This window comes from Astyanax mexicanus, chromosome 2 (assembly GCF_023375975.1).
Source record: "Astyanax mexicanus isolate ESR-SI-001 chromosome 2, AstMex3_surface, whole genome shotgun sequence".
Taxonomy (NCBI): Eukaryota; Metazoa; Chordata; class Actinopteri; order Characiformes; family Acestrorhamphidae; genus Astyanax; species Astyanax mexicanus.
The window spans coordinates 24,887,154-24,910,008 of NC_064409.1; the positions used below are offsets into that span (position 1 = coordinate 24,887,154).

A 22,855-nucleotide genomic window follows, 5' to 3' on the forward strand; every position below is an offset into this window, starting at 1 on the left:
AACCTTATTTCAAACACCAGCCTTACCTCATACACTAGCCTCACCTCAAACACTTGCCTTACATCAAACACTAGCCTTACTCCAAACACCAGCCTTACCTCAAACACCTGCCTTACCTCATGCACCAACCTTACATCAAACACTGACCTTACCTCAAACACTAGCCTCACCTCAAACACCAGCCTTACCTCAAACAGTGACCTTACCTCAGACACAAGCCTTATCTCAAACACTAGTCCAGCTCAAACACCAGCCTTAGAACAAACACAAGTCTTACAACAAACACCAACCTTACATCAAACACCAGCCTCACCTCATACATCAACCTTACGTCAAGCCCTGACCTTACCTCAAACACTGACCTTACCTCAAACACCAACCTTACATCAAACACTGACCTTACCTCAAACACCAACCGTATTTCAAACTTCAGCCTTATCTCATACACTAGCCTCACCTCAAACACTTGCCTTACATCAAACACCAGTCTCACTTTAAACACTGATTCAACTCAAACACTGGTCTCACACACCATTGTTGAAACAGATGTGCAAATGCACAGCTTGTCTTGTGCCTGTAGAGAAGAAGTACCAATAGAATTGGACTCTCTGGAGCAGATGAACCTTTACTTATTGACTTAAATATGCTTAAATGTGTTGTTACATGTTTAAATTGTTGTTTATAGCCAAATAACTGTTACATTTTTAAAATGATTTATTGTTGGTTATACTATGAAACTTGCATTATCAGGTGCAGAAGAGCTCCAACATCGCACAGTGTAAGGAGAGTTGGTTTGCAATTAGCATCATGCTAGTTGGTGAGCAGTGATGGTATAGTTACTTTGAAAAAGTAATCCGATTACTGATTACTCCTTTAAAAAGTAACTTAGTTACTTTATGGATTACTTGATTTTAAAAGTAACTTAGTTACTTTACAAGTTACTTTATTAGTTACTTTCAGCAGCTTCAGACACCACCTCCCGCCGCCTTAACATAAACATTATAACCAGTTTTGCCAATACTCCCTTTATTGGAAAATGCATTTTTAACAGCAACAATTTATCTCTATTAAGTCGAACTATTTCCTAAAAAAATAAGTTTTTTTTTTATAAAAATAAAAAAATTAACTTAACATAATATTTTTTTAATAAAAAATAAAATAGGGTCTTTCTTGATTTTACTAAACATAAATACTTGTTTTTATAAAAAATATATAAAATAAAGAAAGTCTTTCTTGACCTGACATATTTAACACTGTAAAACTGAACATTGAACCTGTTGTTCTCTGCAGGGCAGCAGGGAGTGGTTTTATAAAACAGAACCGTGTATATGGTCTAGACCAGGGATCACATATTTGCAGACTGCGATCCGGGTCCGGACCCAGACGTTGTCCAATACGGACCCAAACCGGACCCAACTACTGAGAAGGATTTAATTCTGACAGTGTTCATTTAAAGCACCGGAACTTTTCTTGTCTTTACGGTATGTGCGCTCTGCCCCACAGTGAACTTCCAATCACGTGTGGTGTAAAATCTTTAAACGCTCTCCTCTGCCAATCAAATTTGTGGCAGACCGCTGCCCTGGCTAGTGAATTGGGACGCGGCCGCAAAAAAACGCTTTAATAAAGAGATAAAAAGGGCGTCGAGAACTGGCGAAAAACGAAAACGGGCGGAAACTAAAGACACGCCGAGCGCGAGAGACAGAGGCAGGGGAGAAAGCGAGACGCGTGTGATTGGGGAAGAGCGGAGGGGTAATGGGTAAGGGAGCGGTGAGTGTGTGTGTGTGTTTGTGTGTGTGTGGAGGAGATGAGGTGGAGAGAGAGAGAGAGTAACGCACAGTGACTTAAATAAGTAACTTTAATCTGATTACTGGAATGTAAATAGTAACGCGTTAGATTACTCGTTACTGAAAAAAGGGTCAGATTAAAGTAACGCGTTACTGACATCACTGTTGGTGAGGTATAAGAGGGTGAGGGTTGTGTAAATGAGATTTTTTTTTGGCTAAACTATTGCTTTAATACCCCCCCCTGAGCCCTTCTTCTCATTGCCAGGAGAGGGCAACAGAGTGCTGGAGTGACGCTGCCTGTTACTGGCGTGATGTGAGGGGACAGTGTCTAGAAAACAGACCATGGTTGTGTTCAGTGTAGAGTTTGTACTTCACACTTTATAATAATGGCTGAATTGTAGGGTGTACTCAGCATTGTGGTATTGATAACATAGCAGATGAAAATTTTACTGTATTTAAACTATTATTAAGATGATAATGATGATGATGATCATGGTTAGACAACTCAGCCTTACAGTAGTTGTGTTATTGTATATTAAGAAAGTTCAATTCTCAAAGGCAAACTCAACACTAAATATAGGTCAAATATGTAATAAATTTGCAACAAATATAGCAAATAAATAATATGTGCCATACTTGTTTATGAATTGTTGATTTTGCACGTGTACATAAGTCACAATTACAGTTAATTAAAATGAGCTAGATGATTACATCTTATTTATTATAAATAACAGATATAAAACAGAATTACAGAAAAAAGATGTCACATGCAAAAGTCATGGATAGTTTTTTTTATATATTTTATCAATCTGTTCAATTCAGTAAATAAATTGAAATTAGATACTTATCAACATCAACAACACCTGTGACTTAAACAGGGGAGTTTAGAGAGGACCTACAATGAGAAGCCAAATAATACCTATTTCCTGTTCCGTTTTGCCACATCAGGTGTAAGCTAAATGATGTTACACTGACCTGTGGGATATATGTGTGGGGCCTCCTGCACTAAATGTAGATGAGATTTTTGCTTTTCTGTTTTAGTAATTATATTAATTGGTAATAATTTCATGCATACTAATTATTAGAAACTGGCATCCTAATAAACACTTACTTAAAACAGATAAAATAACAGAAGGTTTATCTCAGAGGATCAATATCAAAGTCCTTATAGGAAAGTCAGTTCACTTGGTGGCCATCATTGCAATACAGCATTCATTTCCAATCATGTAAGATCAGCCTTCAATGTGTTTGAAGGGAGAGACCAAAATACTGAAAACCAAACATTTAATTGCCATTTTATCAACATATTTTGAATCACTGATATAATCTGATAAAAAAAAAAATATCATGAACAGTTTATAGTGTTCGATTTAAAAACACCACAATCACGTGATTTTAATTATTGTTATCTCTACTGCACCTGCGCACATCTCCACTGTGAATGGGGAGGGGGGAGGGGGTTGGGGGCTTCCTTAGTAACATGATATTTTGTTTTCACACTCGGCGCAAGCAGCAAGGGCGTGACTTTATCTGGAATGGGAGCCATGATTAGCATTAAAAGAACCCCCATTGATACAGTCATGTGTTCAGTGGCCTGTCACTGTATTAATAAGGTCTCTGCTGATATGTACTCCTAATTCTAAATTGACCCTATTCCAGAATGATTATTCTACAGTAACCATAAACAAATCATTAAGATGAGGGCTGTAGAGATGGTGTAAAAGACAGACGACTGAGATGCTGAACTCAACACTGTGGGAAAGTTACAGTTAATATAGAAAGCAGATTCTGCTGTATATAATGTGCATCACCTACAATTTAGAACTTCTACTCTCCAAACACAAACAACAACACTGTCCTCCCCTGCAGCTTCAGAGAGAGAGAGAGTGTGTGTGTGGGTGTGTGTGTGTGTGAGGGATTCCCAGTTTCAGCAGTATCTCCCAGTAGACGCTGGGCCCCGGGCGGCTCGGCCTCTCTCAGTGTGAGCTGTAATCCTCTGATACTGCTACAGGCTGATCCACACACACACACTCACACACTGCCGGTTGGGAGAGATTATATAACACACTGAGAATATAGAACACACACACACACACACACACTCATACAGAGAACAACACACGCCTCTTACTTCAGATCACTCAAACAGAAGCACACTCGTACACCTCTGCATAACCACAGCCTCCGTTTGTGTGTGTGTGTGTGTGTGTGATGAGTGCAGATACTGCTCCTCTCAGTCACATCCAGCTGAGGGGAAGCGATGCTGAAGGTAATCAGGAGAACCCTCTCTCACTGACTAAACCCTCAACTGCTGATGGAAAGCAGCCTAATGCTATCAGATTGGTGCATCTATATACTGCGTATCAAGGCCACACACAAAAAGAAATTCAATGTAACCCAAATATAATAAAATATAAACCCTAATATAAACCAAAATATAAAGAAATATAAACCAAAATATAAAGAAATATAAACCAAAATATAAAAAGAATATAAACCAACATATAAAAAATGTTTGTGCCATGTTTATGTCAATAGACATTCATTTCAGGTTGAATGTTGGTATGTTGACAAAAAATTTATGTGATAATAATGTCTAATACTGTTACGTGCCTGCAGAGCACATCTGTTCACTAGGCTCACTTTAACATTACCTGGACGTTTAATTGGGGATAAAGTCCAGGTATTGTTCGGTGCAACTGACACAGACATTTGCGTTTACCATGCATGTGTAAAAGGGCCTACACTCCTTATACTATGTACAAACGCACTGATGGAATCGGGTTTCTGTGTAGCCTCTCAGCATTTGTTCTTTCACTGTTTTTTAGGTTGTTCCAGAAGAAGAAGAAATAGAGGATCGGGAGCGAGCTCTGCTAGAACTCTAATCCGGCGACCTGCAGCCATCCAGCAGACGCGAAAGGAGGGCCTGGCTGTTTTTCAACGAACACCACCCCTCGTTCAGTGTACTACCTACAGCTTTACACGGCCCACCAACCTCTATGATCTGTCCTGGAACGTTAACTTCTGTGCTTGGGAATCGAATGGCTGCAGAAAAGACGATAAGAAGAGAGAGAGAAAGCAGTTGTTTTAATACTTTTTCGTTGTTGATCTTTTAGTTGTCCGCCTCAACCAGTTGCAAGTTGTGACCCTCTCCAAAGAAAGTCCCGTTCTCGTAGTTTGTGGTTCCGTATTTACTTGTAATACTGACGCGTTCTGAAGCTGAATGTGTTGACTGGTCTTTTTACTCCCTTTTGTTCGTTTGTTCGGTTTCTCCACAGCTTTGTACAATAACCTCTCAACGGATTCTTCTGGTGCTTTGTGTCCGTGTGAAAGAAAACTCGCTCTTTTTCAGTGTCAAATGTGTCCTCGATCGGATAAAGTGAGGTATTTTATACCATATTGTAGCAAGGAATATTTTGTATAAACAGGTAGATTTAGCAATAACACACTTTTGTTGGTTTTGCATTGTCATTGTCAAATTTTTGGAGAACAGTTAAAGGAATATTACGTACCTATATGGAAGATTATAACAGCAGTGCGCTTTGAAGGGCCGCTTGTCTAGAAATGCTAACTAGAGCTAGCTAGCACGCTTAACAGCAGAGAGGAGCTAGCAGAAAGGACAGCACATCTAAATCTAGCTTTGCTAGATTTCAGTTGTTGTTAGCCATGTTAGCATTTTCTTAAGCTAACAGTAAGAAGAGTGAAAAAAGCAGTAGCTAGCCATCTAGTTATAAATGCTAATGTCTATCTCCTGTACTCTGCTATATTTAATTTGTTGTTTGCCATGTTAAAAATATATTCAAACAAAAAGAGAGCAAATGCTAGTTACACTACTTTTGCGTGATTTAATAAGTTGTTAGCCATATTAGCAATTTTGACCAAGCTAACACAAAGAGGAACAAAGGACAGCAGCTACAATGCTGGTAATGTATGTGCTAGCTAACATTAATTTCACGTGTTGTTAGCCATGCTAACATTTTTAGAGGTATCAGAAAGCAGCGCCAAAGCTAGTTACACTAATATTGGTAGATTTTAATTGTTGTTATCCATGTTAGCATTTTAATCATTAAAGGAGATTAAATGGCATTACCTAGCATGCTAGATATATATGTGAGAGCTAATGTCTCGCTGCTGTGCTCCAATAGATTTCACTTGCTGTTATCTATGTTAACATTTTAAACCAAGCTAACACAAAGAAGAACAGAGGGCAGTAGCTAGAATATTAGCTGTGTACGTGATAGCTGATGGATGTTAGCGAAGCTAGTAGAAAAAAACATGGTAGCAGCTAGGCGTTATTTATGTAGGTGCTAGCTAACATCTAGCTCTCTTGCTCTGTCATATTTCACTTGTTGTTAGCCATGTTATCATTTTTAGCCAAGCTGTTAAATTCTTCCATTTGCACAGAATGTCCTTAATGTATGAACTAGCTACAACATCAGCTAATCAGCTGAAGCGATTAGATGTACTGGTGTAAAAAAGTTAATTACATTGTATAAACATTGTTTTTTGCCACAGTTCTGAGGCAGTTTTACACAACAAACCAATAAATATAATAAAAATATGTTCTATTTATGCTAATGTTAAGATATAATATAAAAAAAGTAAAAAAGTTATTTATTTGAGGACAAGCAGAATGTCAAATACAGATATACAGAAATGATATACTGTGGTTTAAGTGGTGTTGGGGGGTCATAACATACTATTTTTGTTATTTATAAAAAAGTTAGATTTTGTAGAGTTTTAAACAGGCTATTATTGTGTTTCTGTATTAAACATAACCGCAGCTAATATCTGACCATTTCATCTAATCCAGATCGCCGCCTTCTGTATGCCGTCCACTTTTGACAATCATTGGAGTTTATAAGAGTGATTTCTTTTCATTTTAATTATTATTATAATTATAACAATTATTACAAACCGCTAAATTAGACACAGTGATAGACAGCCTGTCACTGTCCTCATAGCAATATGAGTGTGGCCCCTGGTCCTGAGTAGGGCTGCACAATATAGGCTGATTTGCTGCTTGACACAATGAAAAATTGATTAATAATGTTCATGTTTTCTAACAATATGTACAGATGGTATCTGTATATCAGGTGTAAGCTGGTATATTAAAATCATAACATGTTATGATTGACTTCTAGCTAAAGTTGGTCTTAATTCCTATGTTTTTAATATATTTTTTTATATTGTGCAGCTCTAATCTACATTAAACATTTACTAATACTGAGCCAGATGTGGTTGCCAGAAATGTTAAACTAGCTCTTACTTTGTTAAACTAGTGGCTAAGTGTTGGATTAAAATCTTGGCAAATCCCATCTTCGGCTGATTGATCTTTCTGCCCTCATTGAGTAAGAGGTGTTTAATGATATCCACTGGGTGGCAGTGTCATAAAGTGATATTATTGCTGACCCAAAAACACAAGTTTGCTGATAAATAATATTTCTCACAACTGTGTTTTTAGTAATCAAAGGGATGAAAAAACACATATGGGTTTCTATAACAGCATCTGGCCCACTTCTGGTATGTGTAAAGGTAAATTGTGGCCCACATACCACCTCAGGCCACAATAATGTTGCTATCAGGGTCTGTACATCTATACTAAGTCCAATATAACAGACAGCCCCACAGATCAATGAGTTAACCAGTTAATGACCAACTGTGGTAGTGGAAGGTAGTGTTGTATCTATATTCCTGTTATTCCGTTTGTTTAGTTTCCTGGATCTGGATTTCCGGGAGAGTTTCGATATCGTTCCTGAAAGAGCTGGTAGTGCAGTAGGTGCAGGTGTGCTGTGTGGAAGCAGGCGATGCTGTGGCGTTTTGTTTTTGTCCCTTCTTTGATCTGCCGTACATCTACTGACCGTTCTCCCGTTTTATATGTTCACTTATACTCTTTTTCTTACAGACGACTTGCATTTTCAAGACTGGTTAAACTGTAGTTCTACAGAGAGACAAAAACAAATACCAGTGATATGCAATTGTTATACATATTATATTTGTATAAATAAATATATATGTCCGTGTCTACCCTTTGTTGTGTTTTTTTTATTATTTGTAAGTTCGCCAGTTTGAGGTAGGTATTTTAATAAAGGGCCAGTTTAATGTAGAGGTTTCTAATAAAGGGCCAGTTTGAGGTAGATGTTTTTAATAAAGGGCCAGTTTGAGGTAGGTGTTTCTAATAAAGGGCCAGTTTGAGGTAGGTGTTTCTAATAAAGGGCGAGTTTGAGGTAGATGTTTCTAATAAAGGACCAGTTTGAGGTAGGTATTTCTAATAAAGGCCCAGTTTGAGGTAGGTGTTTCTAATAAAGGGCGAGTTTGAGGTAGTTGTTTCTAATAAAGGGCCAGTTTGAGGTAGGTATTTCTAATAAAGGCCCAGTTTGAGGTAGGTGTTTCTAATAAAGGGCGAGTTTGAGGTAGATGTTTCTAATAAAGGGCCAGTTTGAGGTAAGTGTTTTTAATAAAGAGCCAGTTTGAGGTAGTTGTTTCTAATAAAGGGCCAGTTTGAGGTAGTTGTTTCTAATAAAGGGCCAGTTTGAGGTAGGTATTTCTAATAAAGGACCAGTTTGAGGTAGATGTTTCTAATAAAGGCCCAGTTTGAGGTAGGTGTTTCTAATAAAGGGCGAGTTTGAGGTAGATGTTTCTAATAAAGGCCCAGTTTGAGGTAGGTGTTTCTAATAAAGGGCGAGTTTGAGGTAGATGTTTCTAATAAAGGCCCAGTTTGAGGTAGGTGTTTCTAATAAAGGCCCAGTTTGAGGTAGGTGTTTCTAATAAAGGGCCAGTTTGAGGTAGGTGTTTCTAATAAAGGCCCAGTTTGAGGTAGGTGTTTCTAATAAAGGGCCAGTTTGAGGTAGGTGTTTCTAATAAAGGGCGAGTTTGAGGTAGGTGTTTTTAATAAAGAGCCAGTTTGAGGTAGGTGTTTCTAATAAAGGGCCAGTTTGAGGTAGGTGTTTCTAATAAAGGGCGAGTTTGAGGTAGGTGTTTTTAATAAAGAGCCAGTTTGAGGTAGATGTTTCTAATAAAGGGCCAGTTTGAGATACACTGCCGTTCAAAAGTTTGGGGTCACATTGAAACGTCCTTATTTTTGAAGGAAAAGCACTGTACTTTTCAATGAAGATAACTTTAAACTAGTCCTAACTTTAAACAAATACACTCTGTACATTGCTAATGTGGTAAATGACTATTCTAGCTGCAAATGTCTGGTTTTGGTGCAATATCTACATAGGTGTATAGAGGCCCATTTCCAGCAACTATCACTCCAGTGTTCTAATGGTACAATGTGTTTGCTCATTGGCTCAGAAGGCTAATTGATGATTAGAAAACCCTTGTGCAATCATGTTCACACACCTGAAAACAGTCTAGCTCATTACAGAAGCTACAAAACTGACCTTCCTTTGAGCAGATTGAGTTTCTGGAGCATCACATTTGTGGGGTCAATTAAACGCTCAAAATGGCCAGAAAAAGAGAACTTTCATCTGAAACTCGACAGTCTATTCTTGTTCTTAGAAATTGCTAAGAAATTGAAGATTTCCTACAACGGTGTGTACTACTCCCTTCAGAGGACAGCACAAACAGGCTCTAACCAGAGTAGAAAAAGAAGTGGGAGGCCGCGTTGCACAACTAAGCAAGAATATAAGTACATTAGAGTCTCTAGTTTGAGAAACAGACGCTTCACAGGTCCCCAACTGGCATCTTCATTAAATAGTACCCGCAAAACACCAGTGTCAACATCTACAGTGAAGAGGTGGCTGCGGGATTTTGGGCTTCAGGGCAGAGTGGCAAAGAAAAAGCCATATCTGAGACTGGCTAATAAAAGAAAAAGATTAAGATGGGCAAAAGAACACAGACATTGGACAGAGGAAGACTGGAAAAAAGTGTTGTGGACGGATGAATCCAAGTTTGAGGTGTTTGGATCACAAAGAAGAACGTTTGTGAGACGCAGAACAAATGAAAAGATGCTGGAAGAATGCCTGACGCCATCTGTTAAGCATGGTGGAGGTAATGTGATGGTCTGGGGTTGCTTTGGTGCTGGTAAGGTGGGAGATTTGTACAGGGTAAAAGGGATTCTGAATAAGGAAGGCTATCACTCCATTTTGCAACGCCATGCCATACCCAGTGGACAGTGCCTGACCGGAGCCAATTTCGTCCTACAACAGGACAATGACCCTAAACACACCTCCAAATTGTGCAAGAACTATTTACAGCAGAGGCAGGCAGCTGGTATTCTATTGGTAATGGAGTGGCCAGCGCAGTCACCAGATCTGAACCCCATTGAGCTGTTGTGGGAGCAGCTTGACCGTATGGTACACCAGAAGTGCCCATCCAACCAATCCAACTTGTGGGAGCTGCTTCTAGAAGCGTGGGGTGCAATTTCTCCAGCTTACCTCAACAAATTAACAGCTAGAATGCCAAAGGTGTGCAATGTTATAATTGCTGCAAATGGAGGATTCTTTGATGAAAGCAAAGTTTGATGTAAAAACAATGTTATTTCAAATACAAATCATTATTTCTAACCTTGTCAATGTCTTGACTTTGACAATGTCTTGATTTTCTATTCATTTCACAACGTATGGTGGTGAATAAGTGTGACTTTTCATGGAAAACACAAAATTGTTTGAGTGACCCCAAACTTTTGAACGGTAGTGTAGATGTTTCTAATAAAGAGCCAGTTTGAGTTAGATATTATTATTAAATGGCCAGTTTGAGGTAGATGTTTCTAATAAAGAGCCAGTTTGAGTTAGATATTATTATTAATGGGCCAGTTTGAGGTAGATGTTTCTAATAAAGAGCCAGTGTGAGATAGGTGTTTCTAATAAAGGGACAGTTTGAGGTAGGTGTTTCTAATAAAGGCACAGTTTGAGGTAGGTGTTTTTTAATAAAGAGCCAGTTTGAGGTAGGTATTTCTAATAAAGGCCCAGTTTGAGGTAGGTGTTTCTAATAAAGAGCCAGTTTGAGGTAGGTATTTCTAATAAAGGCCCAGTTTGAGGTAGGTGTTTCTAATAAAGGGCCAGTTTGAAGTAGGTGTTTCTAATAATGGGCCAATTTGAGGTAGATGTTTCTAATAAAGGCCCAGTTTGTAGTAGGTGTTCATAATAATGGGCCAGTTTGAGGTAGGTGTTCATAATAAAGGCCCTGTTTGAGAAATGTGTTTCTAATAAAGGGCCAGTTTGAGGTAGGTGTTTCTAATAAAGGGCCAGTTTGAGGTAGGTGTTTCTAATAAAGAGCCAGTTTGAGGTAGGTGTTTCTAATAAAGAGCCAGTTTGAGGTAGGTGTTTCTAAAAAGTGGCTAGAAAATAGAAGCTCAAGGTCGGTGTTTCTAAGAAAGAGACCAGTTAAGTTGAGGCAGGAGGTGGTGAATGTTTCTAATAAAGAAAAGTAGAAGATGGGTGTTAATGAAATGGTTAGCCTGAAGTAGTTTTTTTTCTATTAAAGTAGTTAGTGAGTGGATGCACAATGTAGCAGTAATAAAGTGGACACTAAGGCCTATTTTGAAAATGTGTTATGTTTAGCTCATATATTATAGCAATAGTTAGGTAAGAAGTAATTGAAGCTTATGTAGAGCAATTAGCATGGTTCAAATGCAAGCCTAAATCATTATCTGCTTTAATAATTCTGGATTTATGAGACTGTATAACATGTTTTTTTGTACACATTTTGTAGCTAATAGCATGCCCAGGAGCTATAAAGTTGAACTGAACTCTGTAGTGTTTAGTTAGTGTTTTAGTTTGACTTTGTGGAGAAAATTCAGAGCCCTCATCAGAAAGATTATAAAATCAGTTTAATTCTCCAATCCTGGATTTACCAACACAAAGCATTAGAGACAATATGGTTTTCTCCAAAATCTTCAAGAACACGCAGGAAAACCCTGAATATCTTCAGAAAGATTTTATGATCACCAAACTCAAAATCACGACAGACTGGCCTTATAGTTATAGATGTATGCTTCTTAGCTTTCGCTGACCCTGTTCTTTTATTTCACGCTGATAGAGTGAGTTGCTGTGGAATATGTAGTAGTGAGGAAATTTCACAACGGGACTTGCACAGGTGGTATCCTATCACGGTTCCATGATGAAATTCACTGTTGAGTATAGGGAGACTCCACCATCATAGATAATGATGACAGGATGTAGTAAAGTTCTTTACTAGAAAAAAGACTGACCATCATGACCAGATCTGACCGTGATAACAATTTTAGCCAAAGATCAGACCATAAAGATGTGAACAGAGTCTCCAATAATCCTAATATATCATCACAGGACCTACATTTAGCTCCGTCCACAGCTGATAATAAAGTAAAGCATTGAAAATCAGAAAGAGACAAAAGCACAGTGTTCCAGGAGTTCCTGGTCTTCGTTTAGGTGTTCTCTGAAAAATACAGCCCTTTACAGATCCAGTCCCACAGCTTTGCTATCAGAAGAATCAGTGTTCATTATTCTTCCTCTTGATTCATTTTCTGATATGAGCTGAACATCCCAGTAGGCATTACAGTGCAGAGGCCATTTCAATCCAATTTCATTTGATCTAATGATCTAACTGCAGCACTCATATCAGTTCTGGATCTTTACTCACACTGAAAATAAAGAAATTAAAACAGTAAGACTGTTCTAAACTTCTCAGATGAACCCGGTTCAGCTCAGTTTGTTTATTATTGGTCTAACCCTAATAATTCCTCTCATGTTCGTTATCAGGTTGGATGAACACAGGTAAAGTTCAGTGAGGTGAGTGATCAGTGTGTATACAGTAGAAGGACAGGCTGAGTCCCCCTGGTGGCTGAACTCTATCACTGCAGATGTGTGTAGTGAATAATGTGTCGGCTGCTGTCAGTAGCAATTAGGTAACTTGACTAAGCATGAAAGTGTGTAATTAAGACCGTTTCCACTTACGCAGCCAGTGTGTTTCAGAGCCTGAAAGCAATAATGGCTGTTGCTGACGTAGCGCTACGCTAAAGGACAGATAGGTAATGATGTGAAAGTAGTGGATGAACTGCAATTGTGAACCTTCAGTGAGCAGTTAAATTCTCAACCAGGCTGGATGAGTGTAATTCAGAAAGGCAGAAGAGTGTGAATTAAAGGGTAAGAGGCATATACAGAGGCATGCTGAAAATCACAATGCCCCAGAAGTGCTTCACCCATTAGTGTCAGACCGCCCTAGTGACATCACAATAGCCCAACATGGACACACTGCCCTGGTGACGTCAAAATAGCCCAACATTGACACACTGCCCTGGTGACATCACAATAGACTACAATGGACACACTGCCCTGGTGACATCACAATAGCCCGACATGGACACACTGCCCTGGTGATGTCACAATAGACCACAATGGACACACTGCCCTGGTGACATCACAATAGACCAACATGGACACACTGCCCTGGTGACATCACAATAGACCAACATGGACACACTGCCCTGGTGACATCACAATAGCCCGACATGGACACACTGCCCTGGTGATGTCACAATAGACCACAATGGACACACTGCCCTGGTGACATCACAATAGACCAACATGGACACACTGCCCTGGTGACATCACAATAGACCAACATGGACACACTGCCCTGGTGACATCACAATAGACCAACATGGACACACTGCCCTGATGACATCACAATAGCCCAACATGGACACACTGCCCTGGTGACATCACAATACCCCAACATTGACACACTGCCCTGGTGACATCACAATAGCCCAACATGGACACACTGCCCTAGTGATGTCACAATAGCCCAACATGGACACACTGCCCTAGTGATGTCACAATAGCCCAACATTGACACACTGCCCTGGTGATGTCACAATAGCCCAACATTGACACACTGCCCTGGTGATGTCACAATAGCCCAACATTTACACACTACCCTGGTGATGTTACAAAAGTCCATTAGCATACAACTACCCTGGTGTCATCATAATAGCTTATTAGTGACAGACTGCTCTGGTGATGTCACAATAGCCCATAAGTGACAGACTGCTCTGGTGACATTACAACCACTCATAACTTAGAAGCTGCACCTCTAATATATCAAAGGACGATCATTGATGGACTACTCTGGTGATATCATAACAAAATAGTCAGACTGTGCTGGTAATATCACAATACCCTGTATGCAGCAGACCACACTAATAACATCACAATGACCAGGTAGTGACTGCTTTGGTGACATCATAGTAGTCCTTGAATAACACAGGCTTGCTGTTTACATCAAAACTGACCAGCGTTTTCACACTTGTTTCCACATTAGTGTTTTCACACTTTTACAAAAGACATTTAATGGGTCTCCTTCTGCTAAAATCCCATTTTCATGTTCTTTGTTAAATACAGTTAAGGTCTCTGAGTTGTATATGCATGCTGCACATGAAACTGATTGCGGGGAGAGTGGCACCGTGGCTGGCAGCACCCACTCACCCTGTGGCATCGATAACATTTCTCGTCCGTGACTGAGCGTTATAGTGCTATATCTTTAACTAAGGCTGTATCTCTGAAAACATTTTGAGTTTTAGAGCTGTAAAATGTACTGTGTGGGGAAGGTACGTTTTCTGCCGCAGTGCTTGTATGAATATTCATCAGTAAGAGCCCAAATCCTGTCTTTCTTCAGAGACCAGTAATTCAGTGATCTAAAACAGGGCTAAATAGAAACACATATGCATTTTTTTCACCAAAAAATGCTCACATGGCATTCATTCATTAATACTAGAGAGCACCACTAGACATTTTAAAATGAATTAAAAAACAATGGAATGAGACCTTTAACGAACAGTGGATCTATTGCGGAATCCTACATGTCACTTTTCTCTGTGTGTAGTTTCATAAACGGTTTGACTGGTGGTTGCTTTTTAATATTTTTATTGCAATCAATTCCCAAGCGGTAAGGAACAGTTCGCATATGAGAAGATTTATCTCCATGCAGTCCAGCACATGCGAGTCTGCTTGAAGCGAACCGGAGATCACAGATTTCAGGAGGACCTGGAATCAGTACTCTGGAAAGCAGCTTTCACACCAAAAGTATCAAACCCTTGGAGAAAATGCACCCGGGTGTGGAAAAAAAGGCTATTGTAAAAAGTGCCATGAGCCCAGTCGTGACAGACCACTCTAATGACATCACAATAGCCCAATAGGGACTGACTACTCTATGCCCCATGGCCCATGAATAACAGTCAGTTCTGGTGACAACACAGTGGCCCATAAATGACATCACAATGGCCTACATATGGCAGGATGTTCTACAAGAAAGTGGTGCTATATTCAGTATCTATAGTACAACCAAACCTACAGTGTATGTTGCTGTAATAGTGCTGATATTTTATAGATTTTGAGACAATTATGAAGCAAAAGCTAACTAATAGGACAAAGTATATTTTTTATTTAAGTCAAATGGGTCACTTTTATCTCATTCCTCTCATTCATTTGTACTAGTTTAACTGTATGCATCTAATTAAAGACAGCCTTCACTGCAGTGCCTTTATTTACTGTCTGAAATCCATCTAATACACTTGGGGGCTGGGGTGGGGCAGGGGGCGGGGTTAGAGCAGGACAACTAACTGATACAATCGAACAGCTGATGTTGTACTGCTGTACCTCTGAGATTTAACCCAGTGCAAGAGACACACACAAACACACACACACACACAGCACCTTGAAGTGTCAGCACACAGCCATTTGGTCATGACAATGGATTTAAAGAGGTGTGAATGAAGCTCAGCATTTGTTACATTACCCTCTCTCTCATACACACCTCATTTCCTCCCTCGCTTTCCCTTCAACACCCCAACTCATCACCCCATCACCTTACACCCCCTTACACACACACACACACGGACACACACACTTACACAGCTACCAGGTGATGACAAATGGCATGTGACTGCAGAAGCTGGTGAGTTGAGCTTGGACCCACCCAATCATGAAAGACGAGAAACAGGTTTAAAAAAAAAATCATTTATTTATTTATTCATTATTTAAGTTGATTATTAAATACAATAAGTTGACTACTCATACTTGACATAAGAAAGCATTTAAATACAATACAACGGCATTAACTGCGTACAGTAATGGCAATTTAAAATACATACAGTATTTACAAATCATATTTACAATAAAAAGGAAGTACAGGAGTTACCACCAGCACAGAACAAAGTTCATGTTATTGTTTGAATACTTAATTAATATAAAATATCACTGGAACATAAAAGGTAATGACACAGAAAGGATCTGTCGGTGAAAAGCCGGTACAGAAAATGTGTACATAACATGGAAGCTGAGATTTAGCTTGATTAGCATGCTGGTTGTTCGGATCATGTGACCAAGTGTCCTGGAGGTCCGGAGTGCCCCCCTCCTCACAGGATGTGATAGATGGGCCGGTTGCCGGGACTGTCCGGAGTGCTGGACTGGGAGTCGCTGTGTGCCGGTGACAGAGCCTCCATGTTCCTCCTCCCCACAGTAATCCCAGCGTCCACCGAGGACAGCCTGTCCACAATACTGGACAAGCACTGCAGACTGGATGCTCCCACAGCCCTGTCCACTCCGCTAACTGGAGAATCAAGAGAGAAAAGAGGTCAAAGGTCAGCGGGAAAAGAGACATAATATATGCAAGAAAATCTACATCCACTATATGCTATGTTTCATTACATATTATGAATTATTCAACATTCACAATGTATTATTTAATATTCAATAGTTATGATTCAGTATCCACTATGAACCAGACAGACAGACCCTATCTACTATGAATTATTCAGTATCTACTTTAAGATATTTAATATATTTTGTGCACTGCTGTATTTGGTATTCAGCATGTATTATCAATATTCACTATGAATTGTTTAGTTACTACTAATCACTATTTTGTTTTCATCTACTACTAATTATTCAATACCTCCTTTAAATTATTTATTATTATTTAGTATGAGTTATAATTATGAACTGCGATAAATAGTAAATATGTGGTATACTATACTATACATTATATTTACATTATATTGGACCTTTTTTTTACTGCTAGCAGTGCTATATTATACTACTGGGTATTTTCTTAATTATAAAAAAATATATACTAACAATCACATCAGCTCATTATTTATCAGATTATTATTATTATTATTATTATTATTATTATTATTATTATTATTTTATTTTATTTTATTTTATTTATTTATTTGTTTTTACTTGTTACTGTTTAAGACACAAGACACACACAAAACTAAAAAGCAGCAGTATATAATAGTAAAGTATATAATGTTCTGATATTTGTTCAACTCATATCTATTTTTGTAAACACTTGTAGCTGAATCTAATGGTAAAGAGAATGCTAATGCAGCTTTACGAGGCATTATTAGCATTATCAGCAGTAAGATATCTACAGTACAATCTAAAACAGACTGTTAATGTTTGGAATGCTATTCACTTTGTGAAACGTGAGCTATGGAAGCATTAGCTAGCTAAGATATCATAATAACTGAATGTGATTTGAGACTGGCTACAGTGCCCTTGCTTCCATTGCCTGCTAAATTAGCTTTTTAGCTACAGTGTACTAAAAGTGTACTAGCTACTACTACTATTACTAAGGAAACAAAACTTAGGTAAGGTGTGAAATTGTATCAATATGTGCTGTGTTTTACTTTTAAAGCAAACTTTATTAAACTTACCAGTCTGGAGGTTGTAGCTGTAGGAGCTGCTGGGGGTTAATGTCATCTGAGACCAAGCGGGACTGCTGCAGTCTGTCTGTGGAGAAAACAATAAAACATATCGGTCAGTTTTTAATTTTTCAACAATACTGAGGACTGTGGACATGTTTACATGCTATTTGGAAGATAAAAATATAGTGTACAATACATTGTTATTAACTTGTATTGCTAACAAGTTTAAGTATGCTAGCCTATGCTAGCTTATGCTAAATTGGTACATAAAACATGGCAAAAAATAGATTAGATTTGGCATAATTTTGGCACAGCTTTGGCAACTCTTTGGCTAAGTGTACTTTAAAAATGTTTTGAAATAAAAGTATAAATTAATTGAACTAATTAAATCATCTGTACACAATATTGTCCAACCTGTATCTGTGGTGATGTGGGTTTTTTATGTTGTATAGATCATAAAATACTGTGTTATGAGTTGTTATCAAGTGGTTTCAGTTGCTAACAATAATAACCTGGGAATATACTATTAGTAATAAAAATCTAGGACGTGAAAAGCGGGACATATTTTGGTTGGATTTGCCATAAATCACTAGTAAATGATTGTCAGTCAGTAAGTTTTGTGGAAATGTTTTGTAATAATAATTTATTCTAAATTGTATTGTAAAATTATTGTTTAATGCTGTCAATTTGTGTCAGATTCCCAGCTCCAACACACAACTTGCCAGGGAAATGTAATGCAGCAATTATAAACTTTTCCAAACATTTCTTAACTGTTGTTTTTAAATGAGCTTATATATAAACAATAGTATTTTTTTTTTATTTACTGAAAGTTTTGAGTCTGAAACATGCTTAATCAGGCTGACCCAAACCCATGTCTGATTCTATGCTGCTCTACAGTCACTGGCCCATTTCTTATGTTCCTCATGGGATGGGTTGTTGGGTTCTCTGTTTCATGTGCCCCCCCGCCCCTCGTAAGGAACTCCCACGCTACGCTGGGCTCCAGGCGTGCCGAATCGATCGGGCGAGTGAAACGGACACCGGCCCGGGCGAGACGACGTTCTGGCTGCAGTAAATGTGCAGAAAATCCTGGCAGGAACAAAACTCGGCCAGTGAGCTCACGGAGGAATGCAGGTCCGATCCGGCTGCCCGGCCCGGATTAGCCCGGGCTTTATTAGGCCGTAAAGAGCTGAGTGGGAAAAGCCAGCCGTCGTCCCTCGTCTCAAAACATCTTAAATCACTAACATCCCCAAAGGCTACATGTTGGAGAGCGCCGGAGCCAATACACGCCTAAATTAGTCAGATTAGGACTAAACCATGATCCAGTGTATCCAGAAACCAACACAAAGAGAACACTTTTAACACTGTAAAGTGCAGGCATACTGAGTTCTATTCACTATGAATTATTCAGTATCCGCTATGAATTACTTAGCATGCACTTTCCATTTTCTGATGTTTACTTATTATTCAGACAATACTATGAATTACCGGGTATCCACTAAGAATTATTACATCTTAAAAAATATATATATTATAAATTACTCATTGTCTGCATTTAATTATTCAGTAACTTCTATGAGTTATTCAGTATCTACTGTGTGTTATTTAGTAACCACATGACATATTCAGTATCCGTCATGAATTATCATGCGTCTACTAAGAACTATAAAGAAACTTTATAAGCTTTTTTTATGAAGAAGAATTGTTTTGTTTCTACTATGAATTATTGCTAATTGTTATCTAGCTATTGTATTAACATTAAAAATATAACTATTACAGTCAAATTAATGTAATATAAAGTTGCACGTGAAAACATTCTAGCACTAAAAGTCAAGAACAAGATTTATTATAATTTCTTTCAAGCATGAAAATCTAAATAATCAAAAATATTCCATATATAAACTATGGAATGTATTTGTTATTACTGACTAATGCCATCAAGTATATAATATTATATTACATTATATTATAATAACAGTAGAGAGTTTTACTAATGCTGGCTACTGAGCCTGTAATTGACTGCAATTATTCTTATGATAAAATAAATAATAAGAACGTTTCTATAAATGTAATCATCTATATTACATGTTGGCTAGTGATCAAAAGGTTGGGCAGGCTCTGGACGCTCTCCCACCCCCGTAAAGAAAAATTGCAGGAATAAAGACAATTTGGCCGTCACGCTAATAAACCCACCTCAGCCCTTAGAGACAGAGCAGTAAGATAATACACCCCGGATACAACCACACAGATGTTTCCCCTGATTTATTATACTGAGAGATAGAGAGAGAGAGAGAAAGAGAGTTTTTGTATTATGATGTTTCTAAATGTAAAGTTAAAAGGTCCCTAATTGCAGTCCTGAAATTTTACTGATTCAAACATTTTCAAAGAAACCAGGTCTATTACATTAATATAATATAGTATTTTGCGTTTAAATATGTTTTCATTGCAGTAAATAATGTGTAAAAGCCAATAACCCACACAGTCTTATTAATGTATATTACATTAATATAATATGTATTTTGGGTCAAAATATGTTTTCATTGGAGCAAATAATGTTTAAAAGCCAATAACCTACACAGTCTTATGCAGAGGTTTGGATAACCGTGTTCACGGTAACTTCACGTATAGATGATGTATGGGTAAATACTACAAATTTCAACCTCTGCAACTTCTGTTTTATTACATAAGAGCTTATTAACATATTGCAAACAAAAAAATTGTGTGCAAATAAAATAACACAATAATAAATACATGTTTAAAAGGATTTTTAACATTTATTGTAATTAAGTTGTCTGCATAAAGTTTGTTTCCTCAAGAAGATATGTCAACATATTTACACTCAGTAAATAACATTTGAGCAGAGTTGTTCAACCCTTTCCTTAAAATATGACTATATGGTTTAGAAATATGCAAAAACATTGTTCATTTCTATAAAATATAATTTATTGCTATGTTAATTCCTAAAGTTTTGGCACATTTTATGGCACATTTCCTGTTTAAAAATAAATAGAATTAAAATGTTAAATGTACAAAAAAATATCCTGTTTAAGTTTACAGTTGAGTATTTGTTCACTCCATTCAAACCTGCAAAAAATTACAGTATATTTTATATAGTTTCTGTCAAATTAAAAACATGTATCTTCAAAATGCTGGCTCTAACACTCAAACTCTGCATCCAAACATTTATAAAGGCATTCAGGAGAAGGTCTGAATAAAATAAAAAAAGTTTTCACTGTATACTGTACAGTATTTAGATTAGGTTTAGGAGGGTAAATAAAGTGTAAAAGCCTGGCCTGCAGATCACCTTAAAGGCATCTCTGCAGGGTTTAGAAATTAGTGGACACTAAAACGTTTTTTAGATCCTATATCCTACAGTCCTACATACAGTAACCAATTGTCTTGTTGGATGCGCTGTATTTTTGCCCTTACTGCATCAAAGTGCAAATCAGTAAGAGCTTATTATTGATTTAGTCAATCAACAAAAGAAAAAAGGCTGAGTGATGTGTGTCTTACGTACACTATATGGCAAAAAGTATTGGGACACCTTCTCATTTGTTATTTATTTTAAAATAATAAAATCAAGGATATAGAAAAGAGTTTATCTGGATTTTGTTGCATTAACTCTCTCTACTGTCCAAGACAGATGGCTTTCTACTAGATTTAGGAATAGGAGCATTGCTGTAAAGCTTTGATTGCATTCAAAAACCAACAAGAGTATTAGTGATTACAATTATCTCAAAGTCCCCAACCATATCGCTCTACACTCAATGCTGGGGGGGGGGGGGGGGGGGGGGGGTTATATTCATCTAGACAGCCGATCACAGTAAACTAGCTTCCTGACATAGATGGGCTATCCTAAAACTTCCTCCATAGAGACACTTTATAATACACAATTACTGATTATGTACTTATTTCAACAGACTGTAAACTGTAAATATGAAAAACACAAAATTTACTGTGTGCAAAAGCAATGGCACATGATAAATATGTAAAATGTAAATATTAAGTAAATAGATAGTTCTTGATTAGATTGTATCCTATACAGGATTTATTCACTAATTTGCACTTGTTTACAGTCAGGTGAAACACAACTTATTGTTCCACAAAGTTTTTGTACTCTGAAAATGCAGTGTCATTTGCGCAGAACGCTAATGCTTAATATTGTGTAAGCATGAGAAAGCATGGCCTACAGACCAGTTATGCATCTCTGCAGGGTTCAGAAACCAGTGGACACTTAACTTCAAGACCATTTGATAAGCCAACCGTATAGACCAAGTGTTTGGAAATATAGTGTGTCTGGTCAGATTTACACAAAGCAGACCACCATTTTTATTCTTTATTCACCACATTCTTTATGCACAGCCAACAGTAGTGAAAGGACACTAGTAGTGATACCCTACTGAAAGTGGTAAAGGAGGACATATTTACCATGCTGTCTGAGCAGGTGGATGATGATGGGCTTGCAGGTTCGGAGCTGCTCTCTGTGGGCAGGCTGTAGTATTCCTCCACCTGTTCCCTCAGCAGATCCTGCAGGCTTTCGATGTACTGGATGGCGTTCCTCAGGATCTCCACCTTGGGCAGCCGCTGGCTGGGGTTGGCCGAGGTGCATCTTCGTAGCGCTTCAAAGGCGTGGTTGACCTTCTTGAGCCGGCGCCGCTCCCGCATGGTGGCGGCCCTCCGCCGGTCCACAGTGCTGGCTTTGCGCTTGCAGGCCTTGCAGGCCCACTGGAGGCAGTGGCCGGGCTGGTGGAGGCCGTCAGGGGCCCGGATGTGCTCGTCCTCCTCTGACCCGGTGAGTTCTCCTGAGGGCCCGAAGTCCAGGTCCTCGGGGGAGGAGGTGCAGAAGGCTTGGGTCGGACAGAACATCTCCATGCTTTGGCTTTGGGCTGGTAAGTGTCTGGACTGAAGACCGGTGGGTGAGTGAAGGTGGTGAAACTCGGGCTGATGGGAGGAAACGAGACGTGGCTGTGGTAGCTGGCAGCTGGCAGCCTCAGAGTGATGTGTAGTGGCTGCTGCCACTCGACCTCTTCTTATAGCCGCCTGTCCCGCAGGCCCGGGACCACATTGGCCAGCTGGGATGACCAGAGCCCATTGGCCCAGAGCAAAGGGTGAAATCAGCACTCACAGCACCCCCCTCACCAACACCAACACTCCTCCACCCCACCCACATCACCCCCCAGCCCCTCTACACCCTGCAGAGTTTCCCACATCTGTATGAAGGGGTGGTTTCTCGTTCAGCTCAAGCTGCCTGCTGCTGGTGTGACGGGTCTCGCCACAGCGAATTACCAGCCATACCAGTAAAAACTGGAGAGATGCTTGTTTTCTGATGTGTTTTTACATATTTATTAATTGTAAAGTTCAAATTTGACCAAATTATATACAATTACAGACCATTCGCTGCTGTCTGATTATAAAACAGGTATCTCTAAAACAG

General features: G+C 38.7%; 2 protein-coding genes across 2 annotated transcripts in view; one reads left to right on the forward strand and one right to left on the reverse strand.

The window, feature by feature from the left end:
• The window catches only part of lin7a (lin-7 homolog A (C. elegans)), a 70,818-nt gene extending 63,009 nt beyond the window's left edge, over positions 1-7,809 (forward strand). The window contains exon 6 of the mRNA XM_049473910.1: positions 4,613-7,809. The gene's annotated coding sequence lies outside the window, so the exon portion shown is untranslated. The remainder of the gene's footprint in view (positions 1-4,612) is intronic.
• Positions 7,810-15,711: 7,902 nt separating this feature from the next.
• myf5 (myogenic factor 5) lies at positions 15,712-22,441 on the reverse strand. Its single transcript, XM_007232807.4, has 3 exons — positions 21,850-22,441; positions 17,434-17,509; positions 15,712-16,319 (listed from the first exon to the last, which is right to left on the reverse strand). Exons 1-3 carry the CDS (start codon positions 22,291-22,293, stop codon positions 16,126-16,128), a joined length of 714 nt encoding a protein of 237 aa, XP_007232869.2. The 5' UTR covers positions 22,294-22,441; the 3' UTR covers positions 15,712-16,125.
• Positions 22,442-22,855: the final 414 nt, after the last annotated feature.

Coding starts and splice junctions, on each gene's coding strand:
- myf5 (XM_007232807.4), bottom strand. CDS start 22,293: ATGGAGATGTTCTGTCCGACCCAAGCCTTCTGCACCTCCTCCCCCGAG. Junction 17,510..21,849: donor CCACCTGCTCAGACAGCATG/GTAAATATGTCC, acceptor TTTTCTCCACAG/ACAGACTGCAGCAGTCCCGC. Junction 16,320..17,433: donor CAGCTACAACCTCCAGACTG/GTAAGTTTAATA, acceptor TTGATTCTCCAG/TTAGCGGAGTGGACAGGGCT.